Source organism: Manacus vitellinus, unplaced genomic scaffold (assembly GCF_001715985.3).
Source record: "Manacus vitellinus isolate BGI_N305 unplaced genomic scaffold, ASM171598v3 scaffold_0_pilon, whole genome shotgun sequence".
In the NCBI taxonomy this organism is placed as follows: domain Eukaryota; kingdom Metazoa; phylum Chordata; class Aves; order Passeriformes; family Pipridae; genus Manacus; species Manacus vitellinus.
In genome coordinates, this window is record NW_021938789.1 from 40,914,503 (window position 1) to 40,941,394 (window position 26,892).

At 42.4% G+C, this 26,892-nt stretch overlaps 1 protein-coding gene across 8 annotated transcripts in view; it reads left to right on the forward strand.

Moving 5' to 3' along the window:
- SLC20A2 (solute carrier family 20 member 2) overlaps positions 1–24,138 on the forward strand; it is a 39,044-nt gene extending 14,906 nt beyond the window's left edge. For 2 of the 8 annotated variants that reach the window (XM_018072181.2, XM_008933182.2), the window contains 6 exons: positions 1,903–2,019; positions 2,719–2,922; positions 4,315–4,903; positions 15,911–16,096; positions 16,793–16,877; positions 22,439–24,138. In XM_018072181.2, coding sequence (XP_017927670.1) covers positions 1,903–2,019; positions 2,719–2,922; positions 4,315–4,903; positions 15,911–16,096; positions 16,793–16,877; positions 22,439–22,603 — 1,346 coding nt within the window. In that variant the 3' untranslated portion in view covers positions 22,604–24,138. The other 6 variants (XR_001920609.1, XM_018072220.1, XM_018072204.2 and 3 more) reach the window with 6 other exon arrangements.
- The last annotated feature ends 2,754 nt before the right edge of the window (positions 24,139–26,892 follow it).

A 26,892-nucleotide genomic window follows, 5' to 3' on the forward strand; every position in this document is an offset into this window, starting at 1 on the left:
AGACTAAATCATTCACCTCCCCACATGCTTCTATTTGTGCAGTGTGTTTTTGTGACACCCTCTGTTCACTGTGGTTAGTGGGGAAGAGTACAGCTACAAAAAAACCTCCTCTTTAAAGGAAGGGAAATTACTGAGCTGCCAACTTCGGCTTCGCAAATCTGAGTACTTGTTGAGCTCTCAGAGGTGTTCTAGATATGTGCATCAAGGAGAGAAGGTTCAGAGCAGGGCATAAAAGGGGGTAGGCTGTTTGCACTCAGTATAACGCTGTCACTCCATTGACATCAGCAGAGTCACTGTTCTGGTAGGTCTGGCACGGAGACTGTTATTTAAATTTAGTTAACTTCCCTTTAATGATAAGAAACCCAAGCCTGTTTCTGAAGCCTGTTTCTTCATTAAATGCATCTTCTTTCTTTGGTGTTGTGTTTTCATTGCAACTCAGTAGAAGGAAATGAAGTTGAAGGACTTAATTTATATTTTTTTATATTTATATATTTTATGTGCACTTAAATGTTTGTGTTTATTCATATTTTTATTTATATTTGAATTAATATTTTTATATTATTTGAATTTATATATTTTATATTTGTATGTTTATATTCACACGTTTTATGGCTATGTATTTCATTTATATTTTTATAGTTAACTTTACTTAAGCAGAGTACATTTAAACATGGACTTGTAGCAAAAGAGTTCAGAAAAAAAATGTTCAGTGATCTCAACTACTTTGTTGAAGACTGGTCATTAAATGTTGTCTTTAGATTAGATTATTGCCCCAGTGCCATGAACGAGCAAGCAGCTGAAGACAGACCCCTGAACGTGGCCCCTAATTCAGACAGTAGGCTTAGAAAGTGACCTTTTTTGAATGAAAATTTGTTTTCTCTAAAACCTGACACACTAGAGGTACAAGATAAAAGGAGTTGGTAGACTCTACTCCATAGCATAGCATTACTGAAATTAATAAAAAGACATTCCTAATTTGAGGGTAACATAACTATTCCTTTTTCTTAAGTCTAATCGGCTATATATGCAAGATGTTTCACAGTAAATCAACTGTATAACCAATTTTTCTTCATTAGTTGTACTGCAGAAGTAGGTCAGGCTCTTTGCAGTGACTCATTAAGCAAAATAAATAAAATAAGAATCTTAATGTCCCTTCTGTTTCAGCTTAACAGTCTCTAAAGCGTGTGAATAAAAAGGTGGAACTCCGTTTTTTATACTTGGGAAATACATATTTACTCTCCAAGGCCTCTATCCTGGCAACATTTACTCTCAAGGATGAATTAATCACATAGGTTTCAAGATAGGCAATGTATATATGGGTTTGAAAGATCATAGTCCAAGCTCTTTCTTCATTAAGGGTTGGATCGCTTCATTGAACAAGTGCAAGGAGCTCTGTTGGGGGAATACTTGCAGGAACATGAGTTATTGACAGGGCTCTGCATTGCAGGACTGAAACCTCAGCTCTTGAGTCCGGCATTAAGCTAATATCCTAAGCAAATAATGGCTTAGATTAAGCTAAGCATTAGGCTTTATTGACCAGTGCAAAGGTCAGGTAAATATTTACCCTAAGGGGCAACACGGTTTAACATGCATTAATGTATAAAATCACTGCAAACCTGTCTTAGCAGCCCTGATGTGGGGGTCTTACCTTTGTCTTATTTGGAAATAAGGCCATAGTGGAGTAACAGAAAATTGGAAGACTAAACCTGCAAATGTTTCCATGTCAACTAGGCCTTTAAATACTGTGGTAGTGGTCATGTTAAAAGTCACCAGCTCATTCATGTTGGTTTTGAATACATTGTGAACACTGGCTTTTCTGCAATAAATCGCTTTCCACTGGATGAGATAATTAAGTCATGTTAAGTTGTGATTTTCTTAGGTTTTATTTCTTTGTCTTCACAGTACTGGGACTGATACTGCCAGTGTGGGCCATTGCTCTAATATCAATTGGTGTGTCCTTAGTTTTTGCTGTCTTAGTCTGGATTTTTGTGTGTCCCTGGATGAAGAGAAAAATAGAAAGTAAGTAGTTGTTTGATGAAGTGTGAGTGATGTAAAATTATGTAAAATTACATTTCAGAGGGGGAATTACCCTTGAGAGGTCAAGTCCAGTCCTTGAGAGGACCTAGTCCAGTCCCCACCCACAGGGAAGATGTGCTTAAACTATTCCTCGTGTATTTTTGTAATTGCTTAAAAATCTGCAGTGGTAGAAATTCAATCCATTGCAGTGCTCACTTCTTCTAGAGTCTAAACAGAAACAGGACAATAAAACCTGGAATATAATCTGGTTAATATTTTGGTAAGGAAATGTTAAAGAGGAAAAACCTGTCGGAATGATCATCTTTTAGGGACTTCTTTAACTTTACAGTAAGTTGAGCTGATCACAGCTTTTAGCTTTATAGTCTTTTGCTTATTTTCTTTGCAACTTTCAAGAAATGCAGTGTTTAAAATGCAGTTTCAGATTTCACTAATAGATGAACAGCTCAGTGTTTTACTTCAGTTGTCTACTTTGGTGAATTTTATAGGAAAAAACAAAGATGCTCTAGAATTTTCCCACATGAACTTAGTAAAGATAAGTATTAGAAATAAATAAAGAATGTGTATGACATGCAGCCACGTTATTGTATCCACGTTAAACTATGCTGTTGATGCAAACAGTGAAAACGTAAGTAAAAAGTGGTATAGGTTGGGTTTAAAATTATGGTGCTATTATTTCCTTAGGCCGGTTAAAGAAAGATGCTGCACTGTCAAGGATATCAGATGAAAGTCTTGATAAAATTCAAGATGAAGAAACACCAGTCTTTAAAGAGCTTCCTGGTGCCAAAGCATCTGATGAGAGCACGATTCCCCTTACTGGCTCAGTAACAGAAGCTGCTGGGGCATCAGATACTATTGCAAATGGAAACCATCCACGTGTACCGTATGGTAAGAAACTAATGCAACACAGAGGGTTTGTGTTTTTCTTGTTTCAGTGAGGTTTCTTAACTGTGAGTAGGTCTCTCTTGTAAATAGTAAGTTAGCGTTTGGGATTTCCATCTCTAATCCCTTTTCAGCACATGTTTGGAAGGATGCTCATTTATAAGCGTTGTTTTCTAGAGAGGACATAATTACATTTTCTTTGGCTGTATTTCAACTTTAGAAACAGCGGGAAAAAAAATTACTTGCCTCTTTGCTTTACTTTGTATCCTTAATGGTGTTTCCATCCTTTCGAACAGTGGAAAAATACAGAGAACACAGATTACTGATGTATGAAGGTTAAATTCAGCATAAAAATGATTAACATACTACAACAGGAGATGAAAAGATTTGGACTTTAGTTGACAAACCTATGACCATTTGGACCGTGTCCACTAGAAAAATCTCATGCATTGTTTTCTGAATATACATTTATAAGAAGTAGGCTTGTGTGCATAAAGCTCTTTTTGTTCTCCCTTGTGGTGGGATCACCCCCCTCCACTTAGCGGTCTGCTGACTTTGATATCACTTTGCTAACATCTACACAACTCTGTAATTTGGTTAATAAATGTCTAAAATATTCAACTGTTTCTTGCAAAATCAAATAAGTCATGGCGTGGAGCCCTTTGAGTGTGTACCTCCAGTTTATAAATAGGTAAACCAAATTCTGAACGTTGCGTAGTGGAAATCTGGGAAGTCAGGAAGCAAAAACGTTTCTTCAGAAGTATTGCCTGTGATACATTTTGATGTGTGTCCTACAGCGTATACTAACATTAAATATATGCAGTGGGAACAATTATCAGCATGTTCATAGAAATAAGATTTAGAAAATGTTGCAATAGCTGAGGAAATACTTCTGCAGAACATCAACTTTTTACTGTTTTATAAAATTATTTTTAAAAGCTATGTAAATGTCTCTTTAACACAGGTGATCTTCTATTTGGTATGAAATAGCAGTAACCCACCTTTCAGAAATCCTAATTATTCCTATTCAATATCTCAGAAAAAGTAGAGCTTGCTTTACAAGAAAGAAATTTTATGGAAATCATTTTTTTCAGAGAACCTGAGCATTTAACCATCAAGTATCACGTTCTTATAGCTGATCCTGAGTGACTTGCTGCAGGTCATACAGCATGTCTGGGGAGACACAACACTGGAACAAACCTCTTTTTGCACAGCATATGTGAGACTTTATTTTGCAGTGAATTGAATCTTGGCTTATTCGCTGCATGTAGTGGAAATTGGTCTCCTTTGTCCTGTATTCTCAGATGGCAGCCGCATTATTTTCTTGTGAAGTTGGAGGAATGGGGCTCTTGTATTGCATTTTGTATAAATAAAAATTCTGAATCTGTGCCTTTTTAGGAAGGGCATTTTCGGTGACGCACACCTCGGTGAAATCACCTGTTTCCAATGGCACCTTCAGCTTCGATGGCCACGTGAGGAGCGATGGCCACGTTTATCACACTGTGCACAAGGACTCAGGTTTATACAAAGACTTGCTCCACAAAATACACCTTGACAGGGCCAATGACGAAAGGCCCACTCCAGAAAATAACTACAAACTGTTACGACGCAACAACAGTTATACTTGTTACACTGCTGCTATTTGTGGCATGCCCGTGCATTCCTCCTTTAAGGCAGCAGATACGTCAACTCCAGAGGACAGTGAAAAGTTAGTGGGAGACACTGTTTCCTACTCCAAGAAGCGAGTCCGCTACGACAGCTACTCCAGCTATTGCAACGCAGTGGCTGAGGCAGAGATCGAGGCGGAGGAAGGTGGGGTGGAAATGAAGTTGGCCTCTGAACTTGCAGAACCTAACCGGCCCCCGGTTGATCCTGTGGAAGAGGATAAGGAAGAGAAAGACACGTCTCAGGTCCACCTACTTTTCCACTTCCTCCAGATCTTAACAGCCTGCTTTGGATCCTTTGCCCATGGAGGTAATGATGTCAGGTAAGAGGATGAGATCTCTGCAGTTTTAAGGTTTAAATACTTGGAGCAAGGTTTGCCAGCTTGACTGGTTGGAAAGCGCATTCATGTCTGCAGGTAGATGATCATCAGGGCTCTGTTTTGCAAAGCGTGTGGCATCGATGTCTCAGGTGCTTTCCAGGAGTTATGCTACCTAGTCCATGGTTCATTTTCTTCTCAAGGGTAAAATCTTTTTTATTTACTGCTAAATAATTGTTTAGTGATTAGTTTAATTTAGGTTTAATTTTGGCAGTCTTTGAGGCATTGAGACTACCCCCAACATGCCAATCACTGTAAAAAAAACCAGGACAGTCCTACTCCTGCAGAATTTGCAGTCTGTTTGAACTGCAAAATCAGCAACCTTCAACAAGTAAGAGGTTTTAGACTACTTTTGTCATTAGATGAATTTCATCTCTTGTCACGCTGCGAAAAGAGATGTGTGAAGAATGTCTTCATTTTTATTGCTGCATCCCTTACAGACTTCACTTAATTGAATCTTTTGCTTGGGGTTTTCCTGGAGTCTAGGACCATGTGAAGCAGTGTATCACTAAAAAGTCTTTTTAGTGAAAGTTAAAGTTAAAAAAAAGTCTAAAGTTTAAGCATTAAAGTCCTACTGCAGTTCATAACCTGTACATAAAACTTCTCTAGCTGCTGCAGTTCTCTTACCACAATAAAGGGAGCTACCCCCAAGGAGCCCTGGGCATGTGTCCGTGCCCCATGCAGAGAGAGGACACAGGCTATGGCTCATCTCTTAACACTCATTTAATAAGCTTCACGTTTCCCAGCATAGTTCTGGTATGCAGTATTCCCTAACAGGAGTTTTATCCAGAGGCACTACCACCGAGTTGTCCTTGAGTTTGGAAGAAGACGGTGAGTTCATCCTTCAGTCATTTGGCTTAAGTGTGCCTGTCCTTAAATCTTACAGCATTAATGACATTTCCCAGGAATAAAGGAAAAGCATCATCTTTCAGGAGTCTTTTTCTCCTGTTCATATTGACTCAGGCAGCTGACGATCTTGAAGTTGGTCTCAGAAAATGTTTATCTGCACTTCTTTGGCCTCCATCATCTGGTCAGATCCCTGCAAAATAGTGTCTCTTTACTCACTCGTTTGCCAACCTCTTTCATTTTGAAGGTTTGGCTCTGTTTTATTCCACAAAGTACAAGACTTTTGTCTGTAGGACACAGGCTCAGGATGAAGCATTTTATACCTTCCTGGTCTGCACTTACATTGCCCATCTGCCTGTAACACTGTGGGGGTCTATTGCACCTCATCATCTTGATGGCTTGTGACTGGAGAGCAATTTGGGTGGTTTTGCTCTGTCCCTGGGAGAACTGCATGTTTTTCCTTAAGGATTTGGCTGGACTGCCTCTCCCCTAGGCCTGGAGCGATCCATTTGGTATTTAATAAGCACTTTTTCCAGTATCATGATAAGGTCCCCTGAGAAATTCACTCAAGCTGCTTGTTGAAGCAGCTGTCCTTATTTGGGTTGTAGCTGGGGCTGTACTGAGTCCCCTTCCCACTGAACCCTTTCTGTGTTAGCTGTGCCCTGGCACTGTTGGTTTCAGTGTTTGTAATGGGACTTTAAAGCATTCATGATTTTCATCGCCCTCCTTAGGCATTTGGGCAAACACTGTCCAACTCAGCAAGAACAGTTATTCGTTGCTCTTGTCAGCCACCCAATTTAACTCACTGCTCATCTTGAAAACACTTAAAAACATGTTTCTTCCCATCCAGTCAGTGTCCAGGGAATTCAGAATAGGGCTTTCTGAAGAGCCTTCTTGTACTCCCTTCGTATCTGCAGGGATTTGGCTCCAGGAAGGAGTCCAGGGTCCCCTCATCCTCTGGATCAGAGGTGCGACTTTCTTTCCTCTTGGATGGTCTCTGTTGTTAAAGACCTCTGCTCTGAGCATGCTGGCTGGCCAAGAGCAAAGACCCATGGGGGCTAGTAGCACGTGCTGAAGGGAACATAGGAATAAGGACAAACACCACTGATCTTTCTTGTAATGTACCCTGGGAAATACCATTGCAGAAAGCTCACAGCCTACCTCAGTAGGTACCCCAGCCCTGCAGGTGATGCTTATACATACTCCTGAAGGACTCACATGTTATGCAAGCATCACTTGCCTGTTCTATAGGAGGCAGGGGTAGTAGTTTGGTAGAAGTGATCTGTAAGGATGCAATCAGTTCAGATATCAGATTTGGTGTTGACAGGAGTGGCCAGGATGAAATATAAAGTTCAGACTCTGTGCAGTATGCTTTGTTGCATCTTACAGCCTAATTCCCCTAGAATTTTTTAATTAGACTGGCTTGTTACCTTGGCAATATCCTTTCCTGAAAATTCATATTTTTTTAGTATTTTTCAGATCTCTGCTCCTGCAGGTGATCCTACCAAATTTACCAGGAAACATGTATTTTTATTAAATACTATTTGTTCCAAAATCTCTTCTTAAGCTGAATTCATAAGTTGCAAAACTAAAGAACAAGTTGGCTTCATTTTGTCAAAGCTAGTAGAAAAGCAAGAAGATGGTCATGGGTGTAGGACTGGATGGGAACCCATCCTTGTGATTGTACTGAGTTCCAGCTAAACAACAAAAATTAAAGACCCCTTTCTATACCTAAAAAATATAGTAGGTAAAACACACCAGGAATGCAGATATCTATCCAGTGGACTGTGTAGCAGAGACATTTTTCCAGTCTTCATCTAGCAGAGCAGAAGACTTCTTACTGGGCTCTTGGCTCCTCCACATGTTGCATGAAGATCTGCAGAGCTTGAAAGGCAACACATTATTTTAAAAATAAGGCAGTAGAATCTAGCTAGGAGCACGGCTTTCTGTTCACACTTCTGTAAGAAAGTAAGCCCTGGCAGTCCATCTTCCACTGATGACTGCTCTCTTTTCATCTCCCTCCTTTGTTTACTTTCCTTCTGCTCATTCTGGATGCTGCTTCTCTACTTTTTTTCCTCAGCCTTGAATCCTGTTATTAAAATCCAGCTTTCCTCTGCATTTGGTTTAAAGCTCCTCACTCATATTTAGGGCGGCACCTCCACTGTCCACATCTTTTTCTTTGGACTTGTCTCCTACATTTTCTTTTGCTGTCTTGGAACTTACTCTTGTGCCATGTTTTCCATTTATTTTCCATCAGGCTGTTTTTTGGTATTCCTTGAAGGGACAGGAGCAGATAAGAGGAGCAAAGAGAGAAAAATCAAAAGCTAATAGGAAACTTAAAAACTGCAGGTAATTGCGAAGCAAATAATTGACCTGTTTTAGAGCATATTTGAGCATGAGGCATACAGTTCAGATTGAACCCTGAGGGAGCTCAGAAAAACTTCATGGATCAAAAGTGCCCCATATACTTTGGACAGCACTTTACTGGACAAAACATCATATGGACATCTCTCATTTCATTGTCCAGGATTGCCCATGGACCTGGAAGAGTTAAATCAGTATTTTGCCCTCGACTGCAGAACTAACTCGTAACTAACTCATGGGGGAGTTAGATCCCAGTTTCTTCCAAGATGGTGCTTTTTAGCATCATAACGATACCAGCCATCTTTGCTGTAGGAGCTGATGTTTGTAGCAGTCAGGGCTCATGCTTAGGCTGACATCAGCAGGGATCCTGACTGGGGCAGCTGTGTGTTAAAAGAAACAGGGAGTCATGGCAACTCCTTATTTGGGTGACTGTTTTGTTCAGCCCATCCCCTCCTGCCCCCCTGCCACCAAGCTCATATGCGCTGTGTCAAGGGTGCTGGAGCTCTTCCAGGGCTGGGACTAGCTGAGCTGGGCCGAGAGCCTTGTGACACCATCATGCACATGGACTGAATGAAATCTAAAGAATTTAAAATCCCGACTAAATGTGTTGGGACAGAACTGCTGAAAAAAATGTTTTTGTTTAACTTAATTAGAGGCACCAAGTGAGCAGCTCCACTGGCTCAGCACCCGAGCACAAAGGGAGCACGTCAGGTCATTGCAAGGGCAATGGGAGAATAAAAAGGCCAGGATGGAAAAAAGACCTGGGCCAGGAGCGTGACACAAGGAGAACTGCCAGCTTCCTAAATGCTTGTTCAGAGCCAGCTTTCCAGAGAGGCCAGGAGGCTGGACTTTGTTGGCCAGTGGGGATTATATGCACCTATGGTTGAATTGGACTGAGCTTATTTTTCTAACATGGGCTAACTCAGCAGGAATTGTGATGGCCCAGGGCTCAGCACTGCAGACGGAGCAGCCTACCTGTATAACGACAAATAACAGGAGAGTTGCTGAAATTGTAAGGTTTATGCTGCGTTTCAAAGTCTGGAAATATTTCTGAAGTAACTAGTTCTCAAAAACAAGGGCAGTTAGGCAGGCTGTTTTGGACATGGCTAGAGAGGGCTGCTAACCCCACAGCTATCTCTGGTGCTCAGCACAGCGGTGGCTGTGGCTGCTTTGTTACTGGGTTGGGAATGAGAAAGCAATGAGCAAAGAGTGCATCGGACCCACAGCCCCATCCTAGCAAATGGGAAGACACTTTTGTTGACTCAGTCAATCTCTGTAGCTTGTTATTCCTTGAATAAGGATTTTTCTTGCAATCATCAAAGCAGGATGACCCACAGAAAGATGCTGTAGGTCAGTGTGAGGTTTGTTGATTAAAATCTGCTGTTTATGCTCTGAAAAAAGCCTGTACCTCGTGCTCCTAAACACCTGTCCCTGCATGTGTTTAGTCTTTTCTCGTACAGATTCTTTCCCCTATAAATGGATAGCCTCTTCTGTCCCCTCCTACCCTCCCTTCTCTGCCTTGGGCCATCATTCTTGCTGTCACAGGAGAAACCCCGGGGATGTCAGAAGGAACTGCATGCCCTGACTTGTGTGAGCAGGCATCTACCTGTGCTCATGGATTCTGGCCGTGGAGGAAGGTTGATTTATTATTGTGATGGTGGCAGGAGGCATGGTGCTCCAGCTGAACAGGGTGACTGTGGCCCATGCTACCCACCCCTTCTGTGCGTGCCAAGGTGCAGTCGGTGCTGAGGTTTGGCTGCTACATGCTGTAGGGAGGAGAAACCTCCCTGCAGACGTTTCACGGGGGATCTCAGTTTTCCTGAGTTCCTGTTGCATAAATGGTTTGAATGTGTCTGCTCTAATTAAATTTCACTTGGAGGATTTCAAGACTACCCTTGCGTATTCATGCTTAGATATTAGGATAAAAGGGTCATTTGTGTTAGAGTTTCCAGGTCATGCCTTATAGATTTATGGCACAAATTTGACAAAGAATGGCTCTCATTATCTAAATGTTACAGACTGCATTACTGATGACAGGATTTAAAACTATTTCAGAACTATAGTAAATATGTTTAGTGTTTTTAAAATATTTCTACACATTGTCTCACTGGTTTTAGGGAAGCTGAACTGCTACCAGACAGGGAATTAATTGTTTAAGCAAAACATTTTGAGTGAAACTAGGAAATACCTACTTGCTCAAAATACAGGCAGAGGAAACTCCTCTCACCTCCGTACAGACTTCACTGGATTTTTAGGTCAGAGCACACAAACAGCAGTAGGATTCACCTTTTTCCCCTCTTCCTGAAGTAAATGTAATGGGATTAAAGGAGGGAAGAGCTGGAACCTTGCCAGTATCTCACTGCACACAGAGAGCTTAGTGGGATTCAGCCTCCTGGCTAAATAAGGAGTCTAAAGGAGCTATAATAAGGCTGGATTACAAAATGAGTATTTCTTATTTCCTCCTTGAGAGCTGCAGTCGAGATCACTTAGAATATTTAGGAAGCTAATCTGTCAGTTATGATTAGTGAGAGCAGCCTGATATCTTATTTCTTCCCTTTTTAACAGAAGTCCATCCTGTGAATCCAGCCTGTGTCTCAAGTAGATATGAATCTTCACTTGTGTCCTTAGTTGTGTAGGGATGTGTCATTTTTGTTGTGCCATGCAGGCAAGCCAGAGGAGAGCAGCAAGAAACGGAGCTCCAGTGGGCGCAGGAATCCCTCCCCATTCTGCTGTGAGCAGGGCCCATGAGTGGGTTTGCCAGGAAAAAAGCTGATGCTGGTGGGTATGAGGGAGGATGGACCCAACTCTCCAGGATCCAGTGAGTTGGGGTTTCAGGGGCAGTATTTGGAGTGCACAGAAATGAGCTGCAAGAATAAAAACGTATCCTCCCTGACTCATTAATGCACCCAAAGCTTGCACTTTGTGCACTTCACAGGGCACATCTGTGGCACACTTTTATTGTTCTATGGTATATGCACTATTTCAGAACTGTCTGGTTATTGGAATTAGGATTAAACTCTCTTGATAATCTGAGATCTCTGGAGATCATGACATATTTTTTTCCTCTTGCTACCTATAGGCATATCTTTCTTGCATCCTTACTCAACTGGGTGATGTCATGGCATAACTACAGCCTACTCAGAAATATCCATCCCACTGATTTTCCCAGTGGAAGGTTGGTTTGTGAAACCCTGGCTTGAGAAATTAGCAAAAGGCTGGGGATTTTGCAATTGTATTTGTAATATTGGATGCCTAATAAAGATTTCTCAGATGGTTGTTTTGCTAGTCATTCAGTTTTAATTGGTGAAAATGTACATTTCAAGGTTCTTTCACTCCACTAGAAAAAGTGGCTAAAACACAATCTCTTTTTTCAGGTAGCAGAGCATTCAAAGCATGGTCATCAAGGAGTCTGTAGATTATTAACAAAGTGTATTCAGAGTGTAGATTTCAAATACAGTTAGATTTTCTTTTTGAGCAACTCACTACTCCCCCCAGATAATAGTGAGGTAACAGCAATGTTGCTACTTCACAAAATGTTATGACAAGTTTGATGGGATTTGGCAATAGAGCATTCAACTGATGGCATTCTTCCATTACTGGGAAAAAACCCCTAATTTTTTAATAAAAATATAATTTAAGAAAAGTTTTAGTCCTTGTGCCTCCAGAGAAGGGCTTGGACTTGTGACCCAAAGGTACCAGAAATTTCTGCTTGTGTGTGTGCACATGGGAAACTGTAATTTCTAAGCTTGTCTCCTGATAGCTGAATGTGGGGTGGGTTTTTTTTTTTTTGTTGGTAATACTATCTGTCTCACAGGGGAGAGGAGAAGCCAACTCTATTTATAGTTCAGATTCACTGTCAAATGCTATCTTTCACAACAGTTTTATAAATGGTGCGTGACAGATTCTCAACTGGCACAAGTGAGCAGAAAAAGAGAAGTTGTGCCAATTCACGTTAGTCGAGAGAGAAACCATCATGAGGGTCAGGCAGCACTTCAGAAACACTGAGCAGCACTTTGCTGAACCACTGTGACACGTGTCTGCAAGTACAAGTATTACTATAGATGGCATTTAATCCTGTATTGCACCTCTGGAGAAGGCAAACAGCCCCTATGCACTGCCCCTGCTGCAAAGTCCTGTGCCCTGCGAGTAACTGTGGCTGGTGGAGCCCAGCAGAGATGGTGAAAAGTACTGGATGTGGAAAGTACACTTTTACAACAGGTAGACTCAGGAGGTAGGCTTCTTACTCCATTTCATAAATTCATCCTAAAATTAGCTTGTAATGGCTATCCTTTTGTGCTCAGTGGAAAAGTGTGTATTAGGCATACAAAATTAAAGTAATACCATGGCAGGAGCAGCTCATGTTGCTTTTTAAACCCAATAGCTAAATAATACAGCAACATCCTCTAAAGCACTTCAGTTTCATAGGAACCTAAGAGCAGTTTTAGGTATACATAGATGTGGATAGGGGTTCAGAGCCCCTGGGTGACATCTCAGGCTTTTTTCTTCTCCTCTAAGCTGCCATAAATAAGACTTGGAGCTCCAGCACGAAGGAGAGTTAGTTAAGGCAAATAAAAACCTGCATGGGAGAATGAGAGAAAGTCACTTGAAAATAGACTTGTGAAATGAGTCTTAGCCAAATGCATGGAAGATTTAAGGTCTGCTTTCTTGCTAGTTATGTCTTGAGTCAAATGAGATAAAACTGGTGGGAAATACTGTGAAAGCCACATCCCAGTCTAGCCAGCATCTTTGTGGTTCGTCTGGTTAGTCACTCAGCTGTAGGAGACATCTGAGAAGGTCTCAAAGCAAACTCTCTTATCTAACAATGCCTTTTTTTTTTTTCATGTGTGTTGTTTCTCTCTTACTCGCTCTTACTGTCCTGTTGGGACTGGTTCTCTTCTATTTCTATACAGAACCAAAGTCATTCTTTCCAGTGCCTGACTCAGACCCATTCATTGTGAGCTTTCGGTAGTTTTGTGGTGGAACAGGCCTAACAGCTTCTTCTACAGTTGTTCTCCATTGACATTGGAAGCATTGATACCATAGGCCCCTCGGACCGGACCTCCTGAACAAATCTAGAAGCCGAAGGAGCCCTTTGGAGAGCCATGATGGTGGTAGATTGGAGCCACTGGTTTGGTGGCTGTTGGTAGCCACTTTCAGATGCTCAGGCTGGGAGATGTCACTGTCCCTAGGAGCTGAACATTTAAGTCACATTGAATATGATTTATAGGGAGAGGAGAAATATCCTTCTGGTAAAGATAACCAGTGATGCAGATACCCACAAATAAAAATGTGGTTAATTACCTTTTTGCCTTTCCAAACATATATGGATCCAGTGCTCTTCTGCTTTCATTTCTTATAGGGAAGGTATCGGAAATGCTGCTTCTGTGGGCATCAGCGCCATCTCTTATGATCTATTGGGCAGAGTCAGCCACTCAGGTCCTCTGAGGCTGAGCATAAGCCAGCAGAGTTTTGCCTTGTCTTCCATTGCTGCAAATAAGAAAATAACCTTTTCTTCAAAGATTAAGCTTAGTTGATTCACAGAGGTGTAGCATTTGCAAATAATTAAAACTGGATTTTGATGCAGAAGAGCATAGTTTGCTGCTGCAGTTTTTGAAGCCTTTTCTGTCTTTCCATTTACATTGGGACTTACAAATATCCATCCATAATCTCTTTAGAACAGTCAGGAATCAATGCCTGGACTTGCTTCAAATGTGCCTGTTATTTTCAACAGGCAGGTTGTTTCCATGTTATACAGCACAGTAAGAAGGGATGATCAGTTTTCCCTTTATTCATCTGATCAGTCTTTTATTTGCCTTTATCCATCCTTCTGTAGCCATCAGTTGAAGGTACATTGAATTACCTTTTTTTTCTGTGCAGAAGAAGGCATTTAAATGTGCAAGTAACTTAATCCACACCTGAAAACACTGGAAAAGAAGTTGCAGGTCAACTTAAAAATATTAGAAATGTTTTGATCAAGAATCTCTTCTTCCTTGGAGGAAAAATAATTCTTGCATTTAGGCCCTAAGACTTTTTACATACTGTGATTCCATTCACACAAAAAATCAACAAATCAAATGCTTACTCAGGCACAGTATCAGATCAGAATTTTAAAGTATTTTTGCTAGTGGAAATCAGTCTTTATTTAATGTGTATTTAGCTCTTCACTGTATAACCCATAGTCTTCAAACCCACTGGATTTTATTATCCATATTAGCTCACTAATTTATTTTCAGTAATTTTCTCAAAATCTGTAAGAATTATAAATTCTTTCTTATATCAAAAACATTTTTAAATATTTTCATTTGCCTTGCAGCTTCAATGTTGTTGTGTGTGTTTACAAGGGAAAACTCCTTCCTAGTTACTTTGCTCTAGGACCACTTCCAAGGGTTCAGAGCTGGTTTTCTCAAGGACCAGACAAAAGAAGGAGGGTCTTGTATTCCTTAGATGTGCCGAGCTTTGCAATGCTGAGGACCCTCGTCTCTTGGCAATCTCCACTCAGCTCCTAGTGCCTTGCATTTGGTAAAGATGGGATTCAAGTAAATTATTAACTGGCAGATACGGTGGCTTGGTTTGCATAACATTTGACATTAAAACTGGCCCTTACTCCATCTGTGTGTTTTGGAGCGGAACCAGGAATTAAATTTAGCTGGTCCTGGCTCCAGGGTGAGCATGGCCATGGGTCCTGCCTGCAGTGCTCGCTGTGACCCGCTTTCCTTATTGATTTACAAGGAGCGGCGCTTCCTGATGGTTTTCACATGTTTTGAATGACATTGGTCAGGTTTGCTCTGCTCTTTTTGTGATTCTTTAGACATAAATGTAGTGCTGTTTCACTAAGTATGCTTTTTTGGAGTGGATAAATACAGCTCAACCAGGCAAGCAGCTACTCAGTTTAGTAAAAAAGCTGAAAAAAAAGGGACATTGAAATTCTTATCTGCTTTTTAGTATTTAAGCCTCTAAAGTAACTGGATACCAGCTTTCAAGTTTTTCTTCTAACTCTCATGCTTTTTTAGAATAAACAATGTCAGAAGTATGACTCCAGGCACTGGAGACTCCAGTGACCAATTTTGGATGACCTGCATTAGGAGTGGGGACTTCAGTGTGGCTGACTTTCAGTGTTTTTCTAGATAGCAGCAGCAGGGTAGCAAAAAGGGCTTACACCAGCTCTGTGTCACCAAAGAGTCCTCTCTGATCCAGTCCAACTAGCTCTACAACATGTTTGAAGAGGACTAAGTCACCTTCCTAGCTGCACTCTGATCATATCCCAAACTTTACTGGCTGTCAAACTAGATTATATTTCTATATTCTTGTCTGCAATGGTAATTTTGTTCATTATTTTCCCTATTTGACAGGAAGAGCTAATTCGATACTTGAATTTTGAAGATGGAGAGCTCTTGAATTGGTAAATTTTGAGATAGTTTCAGTTCAGTGCTGAAAATACTGATTTTTGTCACAGAACAGACTTGATGAGGTACTTCTGACTGACATTTTAGGAAACAATTTGTAAAAGAGAAATTCCTTTCAGGATTCACTCTAGTTATCAGTGATGAAGTGACAGCTGAAAAAGCAACATGATGAGATTCTCCTGCCTCAGCCTTTCCAAGCAAGAAAGGGTGTTGCCTGTAGGGTCAAGTCAGAGCGGTGCTGCATGCATAGTGAATTAAAATAACACAGAAAATAAGAGACTTCTGTCAAGGCAATTATCCACATTTCTATAACTCAGGTGATGTATTTCTGTTTCTCCAGCAACGCAATCGGTCCCCTCGTCGCGCTCTGGCTTATCTACGAGCAAGGTGGTGTAATGCAAGAAGCGTCGACTCCCGTCTGGCTGCTGTTTTATGGAGGTGTTGGGATCTGTGTGGGTCTCTGGGTCTGGGGTAGAAGAGTTATCCAGACCATGGGTAAAGACCTCACTCCAATCACACCATCAAGGTAGGTCCACAGGTGTCATTACGGCTTTGTGAACTTCATGTGTGAACCAATCTGAGAAATTGCTGCTCCAGTATTTTGTTTGTAATGCATTTTGCTGGATCTGCTGTGCTTTGATATTAATGATAACCTTGCTTCGACTTCTCCATCTTTCTAAAAAATGAAAGAAATAAAAGGAAGAGGAGAGAAAGAAAGAATGAGAAAGAGTGAAAGGAAAAAAGATAACCCTGTAAACTAATACTGAATGTGTTTGAGGCATAGAGGTCTGCGTGAACAGTCTTCTGCTGATGACCTAATTAATATAGCAGAAGGTGCATTTGGAAATGGCAAGATTACAGTGGCTTTCCCAGTGCGCTTCTGACTATTAAATGTATTTATTACAGTAATTTTCATCCTTAATGCATATTCGACCTCTGCTGGTGCTTAACCGAATTACTAATTAGGCATGATTCACTGCAGCGTCGAGTAGTAAAAGTCCCTGACGCAATGAGCCATGCAGCCAGGTTACTACAGATGACTAGCCTGTGCCGTTCCCATTATTCAACCCTTCCTTGTTCTCTTAACTTATTTGTATGACAAAAATCACTTGGAGATAACACAGTCAAAAGAAGAAACGGGTAAGACTTTGGCACGCTGCATGGTATCAGTCCGAGCTGATGCAAAGAGTGATTGTGAAGTGTTTTCTTATGCTTCCTGCAGTGGATTCACTATTGAGTTGGCTTCGGCGTTCACAGTTGTGGTAGCTTCCAATGTTGGACTTCCTGTCAGTACTACACACTGCAAGGTATGCCTTTGCCCAGCGACTGCAGTCAAGGCAGTCTGGACTATTCATCTTAAAATTGTGCTGCTCGAGCCAGGGATAATGGCATGGCAAGGGGAAAACAGCCGCTGACAGAGGATGGTTAGGCAGAGGTGCATCAGCGCATCTCGGTCATGCCAGTGACATTGGAAAATAATCAGGCTTAAAAAAAATGCATTGGAGTTGTCACAGTAAAGTCACTGGAATTGGACACAGTGTGAACTCCATAGCTGTTGGTAAAGAAAAACAGCACTTACAAAAACATGACATCAATTTTAAAGCAAATGATTACAAGGAAGAACCTGGTTTCCTCTGACAGTGCCATTTGAACCTGGTCGGGTAACATTTCTCCCTTGTTCAGAGGCTGCGCACCATTCATCATTTATACTTCACTTTCTTGATAAGTGCATGGCATGGGATTTCCTGCATATAACTCTTTTACTACAGGTTTTCCATCTGTCTTTTTTTTTTTATTTCTTCACAGTGGATTTTGCATTGAAGTAATGTGTGCGCTAACGGTACTTGTAGCCTCAAATGTGGGTATTCCAATAAGCTCCACCCATTGCAAGGTATTGGGGTTTGCAGTGATCCTCTCAGTAAATCACATCACTAGGACAAACCATAACAAACCACAAGAGATACCAATTGTTGCAGATTGCCTTCACTATGTGGTGCACCGTGCAGACTGTGATCGCAAAATAACGAGGTTCACTTTTAAAGCTGGTACAGATAAAAGCAAAGTCAGCATTATAACTAATTGCACAAAAGTCTGGACCATTTTTCACCCTTATATGATTGTACTGAACTAATATAGACATATTAAAATAACATAGATCTGTAGTTTGTGTGAACCCAGTTACATGTGTTTTAAAGCAACCTGTATGAAAAACACTGCTACATCATTAAGCTAATATGTTAATGTCTCTCTTCTTTTAAACCAACTTGTCCTCACTTTTGTGCATTATAATACAGAATCTGGCCCTTATAATCAGTTCTTTGAACAAGGTTGTTGGCTTTCTTATTATTTTCTAAAAAAGACCACTTTGGAGTATAGATATCGGCTGGGTAATGAGCAGAATTTAATTGTGTCATATGGTAGGCTGTGTGAAAAGACATTTGTATTGCTTGTAGACATAGGGAGTATGTGCACATTTACACTGCTGGAAGAACATAATGGGAATTTAAAATTATGTTCCCTGGGAAATTTGCAAGTCAAATATCCCATCTTTCTTTCCTTTGCTTCCTTATGGACTCCCAAGGTCTTGGACATGCAGAGCTGTTTGTTTCTCTCATCCTCTGGCAGGATGTGGGGAAGCCCCTCCAAAATCAGAGACCCCAGAGTGGCAAAGTCCCTCAGTGGCGTGATATGCCACCAAGACCAAGCCCTAAAAAAAGACAGCTCCTGTAGGATTCACTACTGCAGCCTGGAGACCTTGGAGCCCTTCCAGCCCGGGCTGGGGCTGGGGCAGGCAGGCAGATTTCCGGGGCTAACTGCTCCACGGCATGGCAGGCGGGCTGGCAAAAAACCTGGCATCCTTGCCTGTGACATTGACCTGGTTTCCAGTGAAAGAGTCAATTGGCCTTTTTCTAGTGAAAACCATTTCTTCAGAAAGCCTTCCTCTGTTGCAAAATCATTTCTTTCTTCTGCCCTGGTGCCTCTTTGAGAAGCAGCCAAGAATGGGCTGCTCTGAAAGGCTGTTCAGATTTCCTGGCATTGACAGAACTCTGGTTCCTCTGAATCAAGCAGGGAGGGGAAAAATAATAACAACGTGATTCACTTCTAAAAATGCTAGCCTGAAACCACCTCCCTTTAAGATGGCTGGTATATCAAATGCATGATGAAGAATTTGCCAGGGAGAATAATACAGCTTTGATTATCCCTGTGTGCCTGAAGCACTTCTAGCCAACTGTTGTAAAAGAGAAAACACACTTTGGTGCAGATAAATAAACTGAATTTAAAAAGAAAATGTCTTGGAAGCCATAAGCTAATGAGGGGGTGGCATGAGGAGGTATTCATTCCCTCAACGCAGTTAAAAGCTTGGTCTTTTCTAACTGCAGAGCAAAATAGTTCCTTTTAAAAAATACTTTCATAAAAGCAGTTGATGTGGTTAGTCTGTGTCTGCTCCCTGTAGTTTGCTGTATCTCATTAGATGGATTATTCTTAATGGAAAGATCCACTTTGCAATAGGATTAGAGTCTTCCAGGACAACATGTCATTGTAACTGACTCAATGTTTCAGCAGAGATCCTGAGCTGAAAGATCATAAGGGATCAACACAAGATAAAGCAAACACTTGTAACAGATTAATTCCTTGTTTTCTTTGAGGGCCCAGAGAAGGAATAAAAGAACTGTTATATATCCTTTGCTCCATGTAAAAATTCCTCTCTGAAAGCACTGAGTCAAAAATGCTGTCTTAAAAATCAGCAGGAAAATTATTTTGCCCTAGAATTCAGAAAGAAAAGAGATTCGAGGTTAGTCTGATATCGAGGCTCAAGCATCAGGGAGTGGAAATTATTCCTTTACCCAATATTTGTTTTTGCTCCACTGCAAAATAGAATTTGCGGAAGTGGGAGCCCTACCAAGGGGTATCAGTCAATTGAACATGCGGTAACTAGATAAACTGATGGCAAAGAAGGAGCAACATGAAACAACAGAGGTGGAATGAGACCTTTTTAAGGTGAAACAATAGTCTGTAATGAAAAATGGAGACTAAGTATGAAGGAAAGCTCTGAGCAGCAGTTTTCAGGTCTTGGAGCAGATGTGGTGGCAAACTGGTAGCAGGAAGAGAAGCATTAGCTTCTGAGAAAGATTCGTCAGTCCCTCTCAGATCAGGAGCTGCCTTTGGTCCTAAATCAGAGGCTTTGGTCTACATGAGGTGGTCACTGCTCAATGTGCCTGTCCTAAATCTAGAGCCAAGCAGCTTTTTCACGCTCAGTGCCTGCTGATGGCCTGAACTGCACCTTCACGTTTGCCATGAGTCAAAGGGGAGAAGAAAATCCCTCTGAAAGCCTCCAAGTCAAGGAAGTCTGAAGGAAAGACCTCATCTTTTGAGCCTCCAAAGGAATTTGTGAATCTGAACGTGGTAGCCACATCGCTCTGCCTGCACCAGTTCAACCTCCCTTAGGATTTAGCACCGAAAAGCTGGTATGGTGTAAATGCATACCTTGCCTTTCTATTGCCCAGGTATTGAATGTTACACATAGCACCTGTTATTTATTCTAAGATTTGAGATGTAGAAATAAATAGACATTTCTCAGCTGTAACAGATTGTGTTCATGTACAGATAAAATTACAGTGCAGGAGTTAAATGCTTTTCCTCTGCAAAAGTGACTTTGCTGAGGTCATACTGTCAGCTCCGTTTTGCCATTATGATTTTGGGGTTTTGAAAAATATTCTCTGTGCTGCTATGATTGAATTATCCTGTTCTGTGTGTTCTTATGATACACCATTGCACAGGAACAAGAGCCAAGAGCATTTCTGTAATGCTTTAAGCAGAGCATACTGAAGGCAAACTGCACTGATTTCAAACCAATCTCAAAGTAGATATCATCTGAAATTCTGCAGGTGGTGTAGTGTGCCTACACCCAAGTTTTAGTTACTCTCCTAACCTCTAGTCCATCAAAATCACTATTAATAAACTAAACTTTAACAATGTTTGAAACAGATTACCAATGCCATCATTGCTGATACCTTTTAAATTTCAGGAAGGACTCGGAGACTAGCGTACGTAGACTGCAGGCTTACTCAATAAGCAATGCTTCTTGTTGCAAGCATGACAGATGGATGCTAAGGACATGGAAAATGGAAAGCTGAGCCTCACAGCTGAGCTGCTGGAAAACCAAACGCTGTTTCCTTGAATTAAGGCTTTGATATAGGCAGAAATGTGGGGTTCCTCTTCACTGGGCTCCTCCTAAATACAGAATAGCATACTATCCACTCAAGCAGTATTCAGATGAAATATTATCCAAACGATTTCCTTATTGGATCAAGCTTTAGACAGAGGCCTTACTGGTCATAGAATATCAGATTTAGTTTTCCCTTGTTCCATCACAGGCACCCTAGAGTTACAGGGTCTTCCACAAATAACTGTTCTCCAAAAAGAAACATTAAGCAATAGTTAGAAGCTAAGTAGATATTAACAAAAAATATGGATTTGATATCTCCATCCCGTCTTTCCCTGATTCCTTGTCCTCCTAGCATTTATCATTTTCCTGGCTCTGTACATGGGGAGCAGCCTGTCTTTTGATCTGTAGGCAGGGACTGATACTCCCATTAAGAAAATAAGCGGGTAGGCAGGGATGGCACATGCTCAGCTGTGTCTTGGAGTTTCCTTACCTTCAAAACAGGATATTCCTTCCACATTTCTTGCTGCTTTACCATGCACTTTGAATAGACATGCACATGTTTTTGCTAGCAGCATGGAAAGCCACTTCCAGGGCAGAAAGAAAATAGAGAGTTTCTGAAGTTTTTGTATAATTTTTCACTGAAAATGGTTTTTTCAGCCCAGTTTTTTCTTAAGAACTAATATACTGGGTTTATACCTGAGCTTATGGACTGAAAACACAGTCAAAGGAAGAAAAGGTTTCAGCTTTGCCGTGCTACAATGTGTTTTGTCTACAAGACCACTGACCTACCCCGCTGCCCTAGTAGCTGTGACTTTGAAGGATATTTTGGTGGTTCATCCACTTCCCCACCATCGTCTTGGTGTCCGTGCAGTTTGTGTGCCCCAAAGCATCAGGCTGATGTCTTTGTCTGCACAGAGGATTTTAGCTCTGGATGCTTTGCTTGGCTAGCTGGTCCAAAAGGGCTGGTTTTCCTCAGAGGGCTTGGACTGATGAGTTTGATGTACTGCATCCTAACCTTGCACTGTCTATCTGTCCCCTGCCAAGTCACCCTCACTGTCACAGGGTGGGCTCAGCTGCTTACCGTGCCGTTGCTGTCCTGTTTATAGCCCACAGTATTAAAATACAGATATGCTGTTTTGAGTCACCTCTCTATGCTGGGCTCTAAGCTGCAGAGGTTCCGCAGCTGCTGGGTTTGGGCAGGACATCCCAAACCAGCAAGAGGGCAGGCAAGTGGGACATACTAGTTCTCCTGACCTGCCCCATGCTAAGCTCTCTAGCAGAGCCCTAAAAACAACTCTCCTGGTTTTTTCGTAATTTAGACTGCAGTCTGGCCAGACTTGGTGGACACTTGCCCTGCGCCCTGTGGACTGAGAGTAAGGTGGAGGGCTGCCTCAGTGCCACTGATGGCTGATGCAGGAGTTAGCAGGACAGAGAAAAACCTACAAACATATTTATTTGCCTTTGGCCAACCCCAAGACTCATGAAAAACAGATAGTTGAAAAATAAAGGTTAAAGCACCCTGGAAGTGTCGCCCTCCTGTCACCACACCCAAACAGAGCCATTGTCATCCTCAGGGGCTGCTTTATCTCAGAGCATCGCTTGGTATCAGCTGGCTGGCATTGGTGTGGTTGTGGGCATATTACAGGCGCTCAGACCTACCCCTCACACTTTGTCTCCCTCTCTCCTCCCCACACTCCCAAGGTTGGCTCCGTGGTGGCCGTTGGCTGGATCCGCTCCAAGAAAGCTGTTGACTGGCGCCTTTTCCGCAACATCTTCCTGGCGTGGTTTGTGACTGTGCCAGTGGCTGGCTTGTTCAGTGCTGGGGTTATGGCGCTGCTGAGGTATGGGATCTTGCCTTACATCTGAAGAGCTTCCTCTGCTGGGAAAAGGGGAAATGGCCAAGCTACTACCGAGGGGAGAAGCGTTCCCGTGAAAGAAGCAGTCGGAGAGGATCCATCTTCCATATCTAACTTCTTATCTACTGTACATAACAATGTGTCATATTGGTGACATGGTGATGTGGTGCCATTTCTTATATATTACAGAAATATATATGCATATAGTAGGTAACAATACCTAAGTTATATTATCAGTGGGGTGAAAATAATTACCTAGAATTTAATATTTAGTAAAATTTGTACATAGTGTATCATTTTGGTGGCTATTTTTTAATCTTTTGAAGAAGAGTATGGATTAGGAAATGTTTCTTGTCCATTTGATATAAGAAGCGAGGTACAGGACTGCATAACACATGAATTTTTTAAAGCTATTAAGATACTGGAACAAAATAAAATGTGCAGAAGTGCTTTTCATAAAATAACTTTGTTCATATCACATTGATCTTTGTGTATCATAGCGTGATGGTTATGGCTGTGTAAATACTTACAACAGTAACTTTTAAATGGTGCATTTCCCTTATATATTTTGGATAAGAAAGTTTAGGAAGTACCAAAGAAGCAGGGGAATAGCTTGCCAATATTATGTTGTTGTCTACACGTGTGAGCGTGTGTTGTGTTTCCCAACCTCTAATTCAGCATTTTCACCAAGCTCCAGCCAGTGAGGCTGGGATAGTACTGTTCATGTCTTAATGTAACTTTAAAAAAAAAAGAAGCGCACACAAAAAAGTTAGCTCTTGTGACTTAGTAGGCAGACCATGGTTCTCCACATTAGCTGATAGTAGACTGACTTCATTTTGTGGGTTGATACTTCAGTATCTCACTGCTCACCTTCTACCTTTCCCCTTCAAGTCACAGCTCCCAGTTGCCCTCCTATCAATTCCTGTGGGAGAACAGACCGTCAGCCTCCCCTTTTCCTGTCCATCCAGCCACAAGCACACACTCTCAGGTACAGGAGCGGGACCGTGGCATGCACGGCACCCCCGCGTACAGAAGCGAAGGGCAGCAGCTGTTAGGAAACGGGCCTAGCCCTGGTTTTGTGGTTGAAGGTAATGGGCGCCCATGGAAGTGCTGATCCATGCAGGGGATAGCGTGAGAAACAACGGGGAGGATGTGAGCAGATGCTGCCTCCCCCGTGGCAAGTCCCATCCGATGCCACAGCCAGCCAACCTCTTGCTGTGCTGCCAACAGCAAGGAGGGGATGGGAGCCTGGCCCTGCATGGATGGAGGTTGTATGGTAACCAGCATTTGGGATGAGATTTTTTTCAAGGCAGCTCAGGGGAAAATGTCTAGCTGCATCCCCTGCGTGCCTTTGGAAAGCACATTTGAGTGAAGGTTACTGTTTTGTGGGTGGGAGGCAAAGGGCAAAGGGTGCCTGGAGGAGGCTGGGAATCTATTACTGTTTAAATGCTGCTAAAATTTTGATAAAATGTTCTTGGTACTCCATTGTGACTTTTCCATTGGTCATTCATACTAAATTTATAATAAAAAGATAAACAGCCCCTATAATTGCCTCTTGCGTTTTTCAAGTGTTACTCAGCCGTAATGGGAAGGCTCCCCGGGCAGTTAAAACCTACTCCTTGGCACCTGCTGACTGTTGTTCTTTGTCTGCTGTGGCCAGTGGGGATTAAACCACGCTTTGTGTGGCACTGACAAAACCTCCCTTTTCTTCCTGCTGTCTGGGCAGCCCCAGTGCCCAGCCCTTGCTCTGTCCAGGCTTGGCTCACAGGCGTCTCCCCGTCAAGGTGTGGGAGCTTGGGGGCTGTTTCAGATGCATTCCCTGGGCACTTGCTGCCTCCAACTGCTGCCCTAACTCCAACCCTCCTTTCTGTGCCTCTGTAAGCATTCCTGTTGCTGTGGCACTGTGGAGCTCGGTTTCCAACCCCTCTGAAACCCTAGAGCTGGGGTATAAATAGTGCTGGCAAATGAGTGGGACTGGTGGGCAGTGGCTGAGTGACCAGAGTAGCCAGTAAGTGCACGAGACAATTTGGGACCTGTGGATAAGGGTGGAAGGACTCACCATGTCTCAGCACTTGCATAAACACTTACCTGCCCAGTGGCCCAGCAGCTTGCCACCTTATTTTATCTACAGAGACAAACCACACTTCTCTTTCTGCAGCGGCAGGGACCCAGCTGCAGCCCTGCCAGACATGGGCAGCATGTGGAGGGCTGTGCCAGCTCTGGGGGTATGTGATAATCCCCCAGCACATGCAGCTGGGTGTCTGTCAACACACACATTTAAAAATAAAGGTGTTATGAGGGAAATGGCTGGCAAGGAGGCATCTCCAAAATATCCCTGCCTGCCCCAGATACACTAACCTTTAATCTGGAGGAAGATGATGGAAAGCCCAAAGTGACTCTCCACAGCACGGAGGTGTCCTTTGCCACCCCAGAGAAGCAGAATCACTGCAGGGGAGGCATAGTTAAAATGCCCTTGGCTCAGGTAACAATCAAAATAGGTCTATTTTCAGCTCAAGAAATGGTGAGGGGTTTGCATTTTTTCAGCAGTGTGGGGGCTCAGTGGGGCCCGAGAGCTGAGCTTTGTTTAGCCAAGCAGATGCTGATGGATCCTGACAGGGACATGGGGTGCTGTGCACCTTGCAAGGCTGCCCCATCCCCTGGCAGAGGTCTTCCCACCAGGATTCACGGTCATCAGGGCTGCAGCCCTCCTGGGCAGGACACAGGATTTCATGGTTGTCATCAGGCAGACCTTGCTGCATGCTGGGGAGAAGTGTGCACAGAATGCTGGGGGCTACAGCAAAGGTAAGCACAAGAAACAGGTTAGAAGGTAAGAAAGACAGAAGCCTGATGAAAATATTTATTACAAGTAAAAAACACCTCTGGCTGCAGAAATGTGGGTCTGAATTTCAGAAAATAAAGTGTCTATAAAGTGGCTCATGGACAAATGGTAAAATCCTTGACTCAAATTAGCCTGAGGAGAGCCAGTTGGCAGTGTGTGAAGGTGCTAATAGACTCTAATTACCCTCATCAACCTCTCCTGGTGCCTCCAGCCTTCACCCCACTGCCAGATTTCTTAGCTTGCCTTGGGACTTGCCTTGTCTTTGCATGTCTGATGATTGCTGGGCTGACTCTGGGACTTGTTATTGCCACCAGCTCTGCTCTGCTTATGCTGCTTGGTACCGTGCCCCATGCTGGTGAAGTTGCTGTGGCATGGTAAGCCGTGCATCCTGGCTTGTCCTCCCCAACAGAGCAGTGCTGTTCTTCCAGCACCCTGCTGCTGGTGTCCTGCTTCCAAGGTAAGTATCCTGTGTGCTAGTGACTGGTCAGACTGGCTGAGCACCCCTTGGGCAGGAGGTCTGCCCGTGCCACAGGTACTGAGGCTTGTTCTGGTGTTGGTCACTGAATGTTCCTTGCAGGGCTATGAGTGGTGTGAGAGCCCAAGAAATGCAGCTGGGAAATGTGTGGGGCAGGGCAACCCAGAGGCATAAGGCCCTTAGTTTGTTTGTGGTAGAGAAACCTGGGTTGTTTTGTGAGAGCTTCTAGCCCAAAGTTGGGGACCTAGGTGCCCCTGGACTGCAAGATGATGCTGGAAAGGACTTGGACAGATATGTGTTTTTGGAGGGAAGAAGACTGCTTGAATGAGTGTCTTGTGCTGTTGCTTCTCTAGAGAAGGCAACTGATGAGAAAAATGGGTTTGTTTTTGTTTTGGGGTTTTTTTTTTGTTTTTTTTTTTTTTTTTGGTTGGTTGGTTTTTTTAAAGTTTAGGGACCTTTGGTTTCGTGTTCTTCCTTTTGTAGACCTTGCTTTAGTTACACTAATGATATGGCCTGATGGATCTGATGGAGCATTGATTCCACCTCCTGGTTGCCAAAAAGAAGTCTGAACTGGAGTAAGATTTTATTACCATTGTGAATGTTTCTAAGCCTTCATTTTCTAAGCAGTAAAGCAGAACAGAAAAGAACTATATGTAACAAAAACATGAACTGTGCTCTGTCCAGAATTCTGATTTCTTAGATTCTAGGAGAAAAATTTCTTCCTGTTACATGGAATTAAATTACGTTTTCATACTAACTGACACAAGCAGACTTTGCTTCTACTTGTCTTGCAGAAGTAACTATTATCTGACTTGAGTTCTTAAAACTAGGCTGCTGAACTTCTGGAGTGATGCTATTTTAGCACTGTATTAGTGAGCACACACTCTGTCCTGAGGTAGCACTGGTCTGATAGATTTTATATGCATATTGCATCACTTGTTCAACTAATTGCAGTTTTCAAAAGGGCATTATTTTTCCTAAGTGA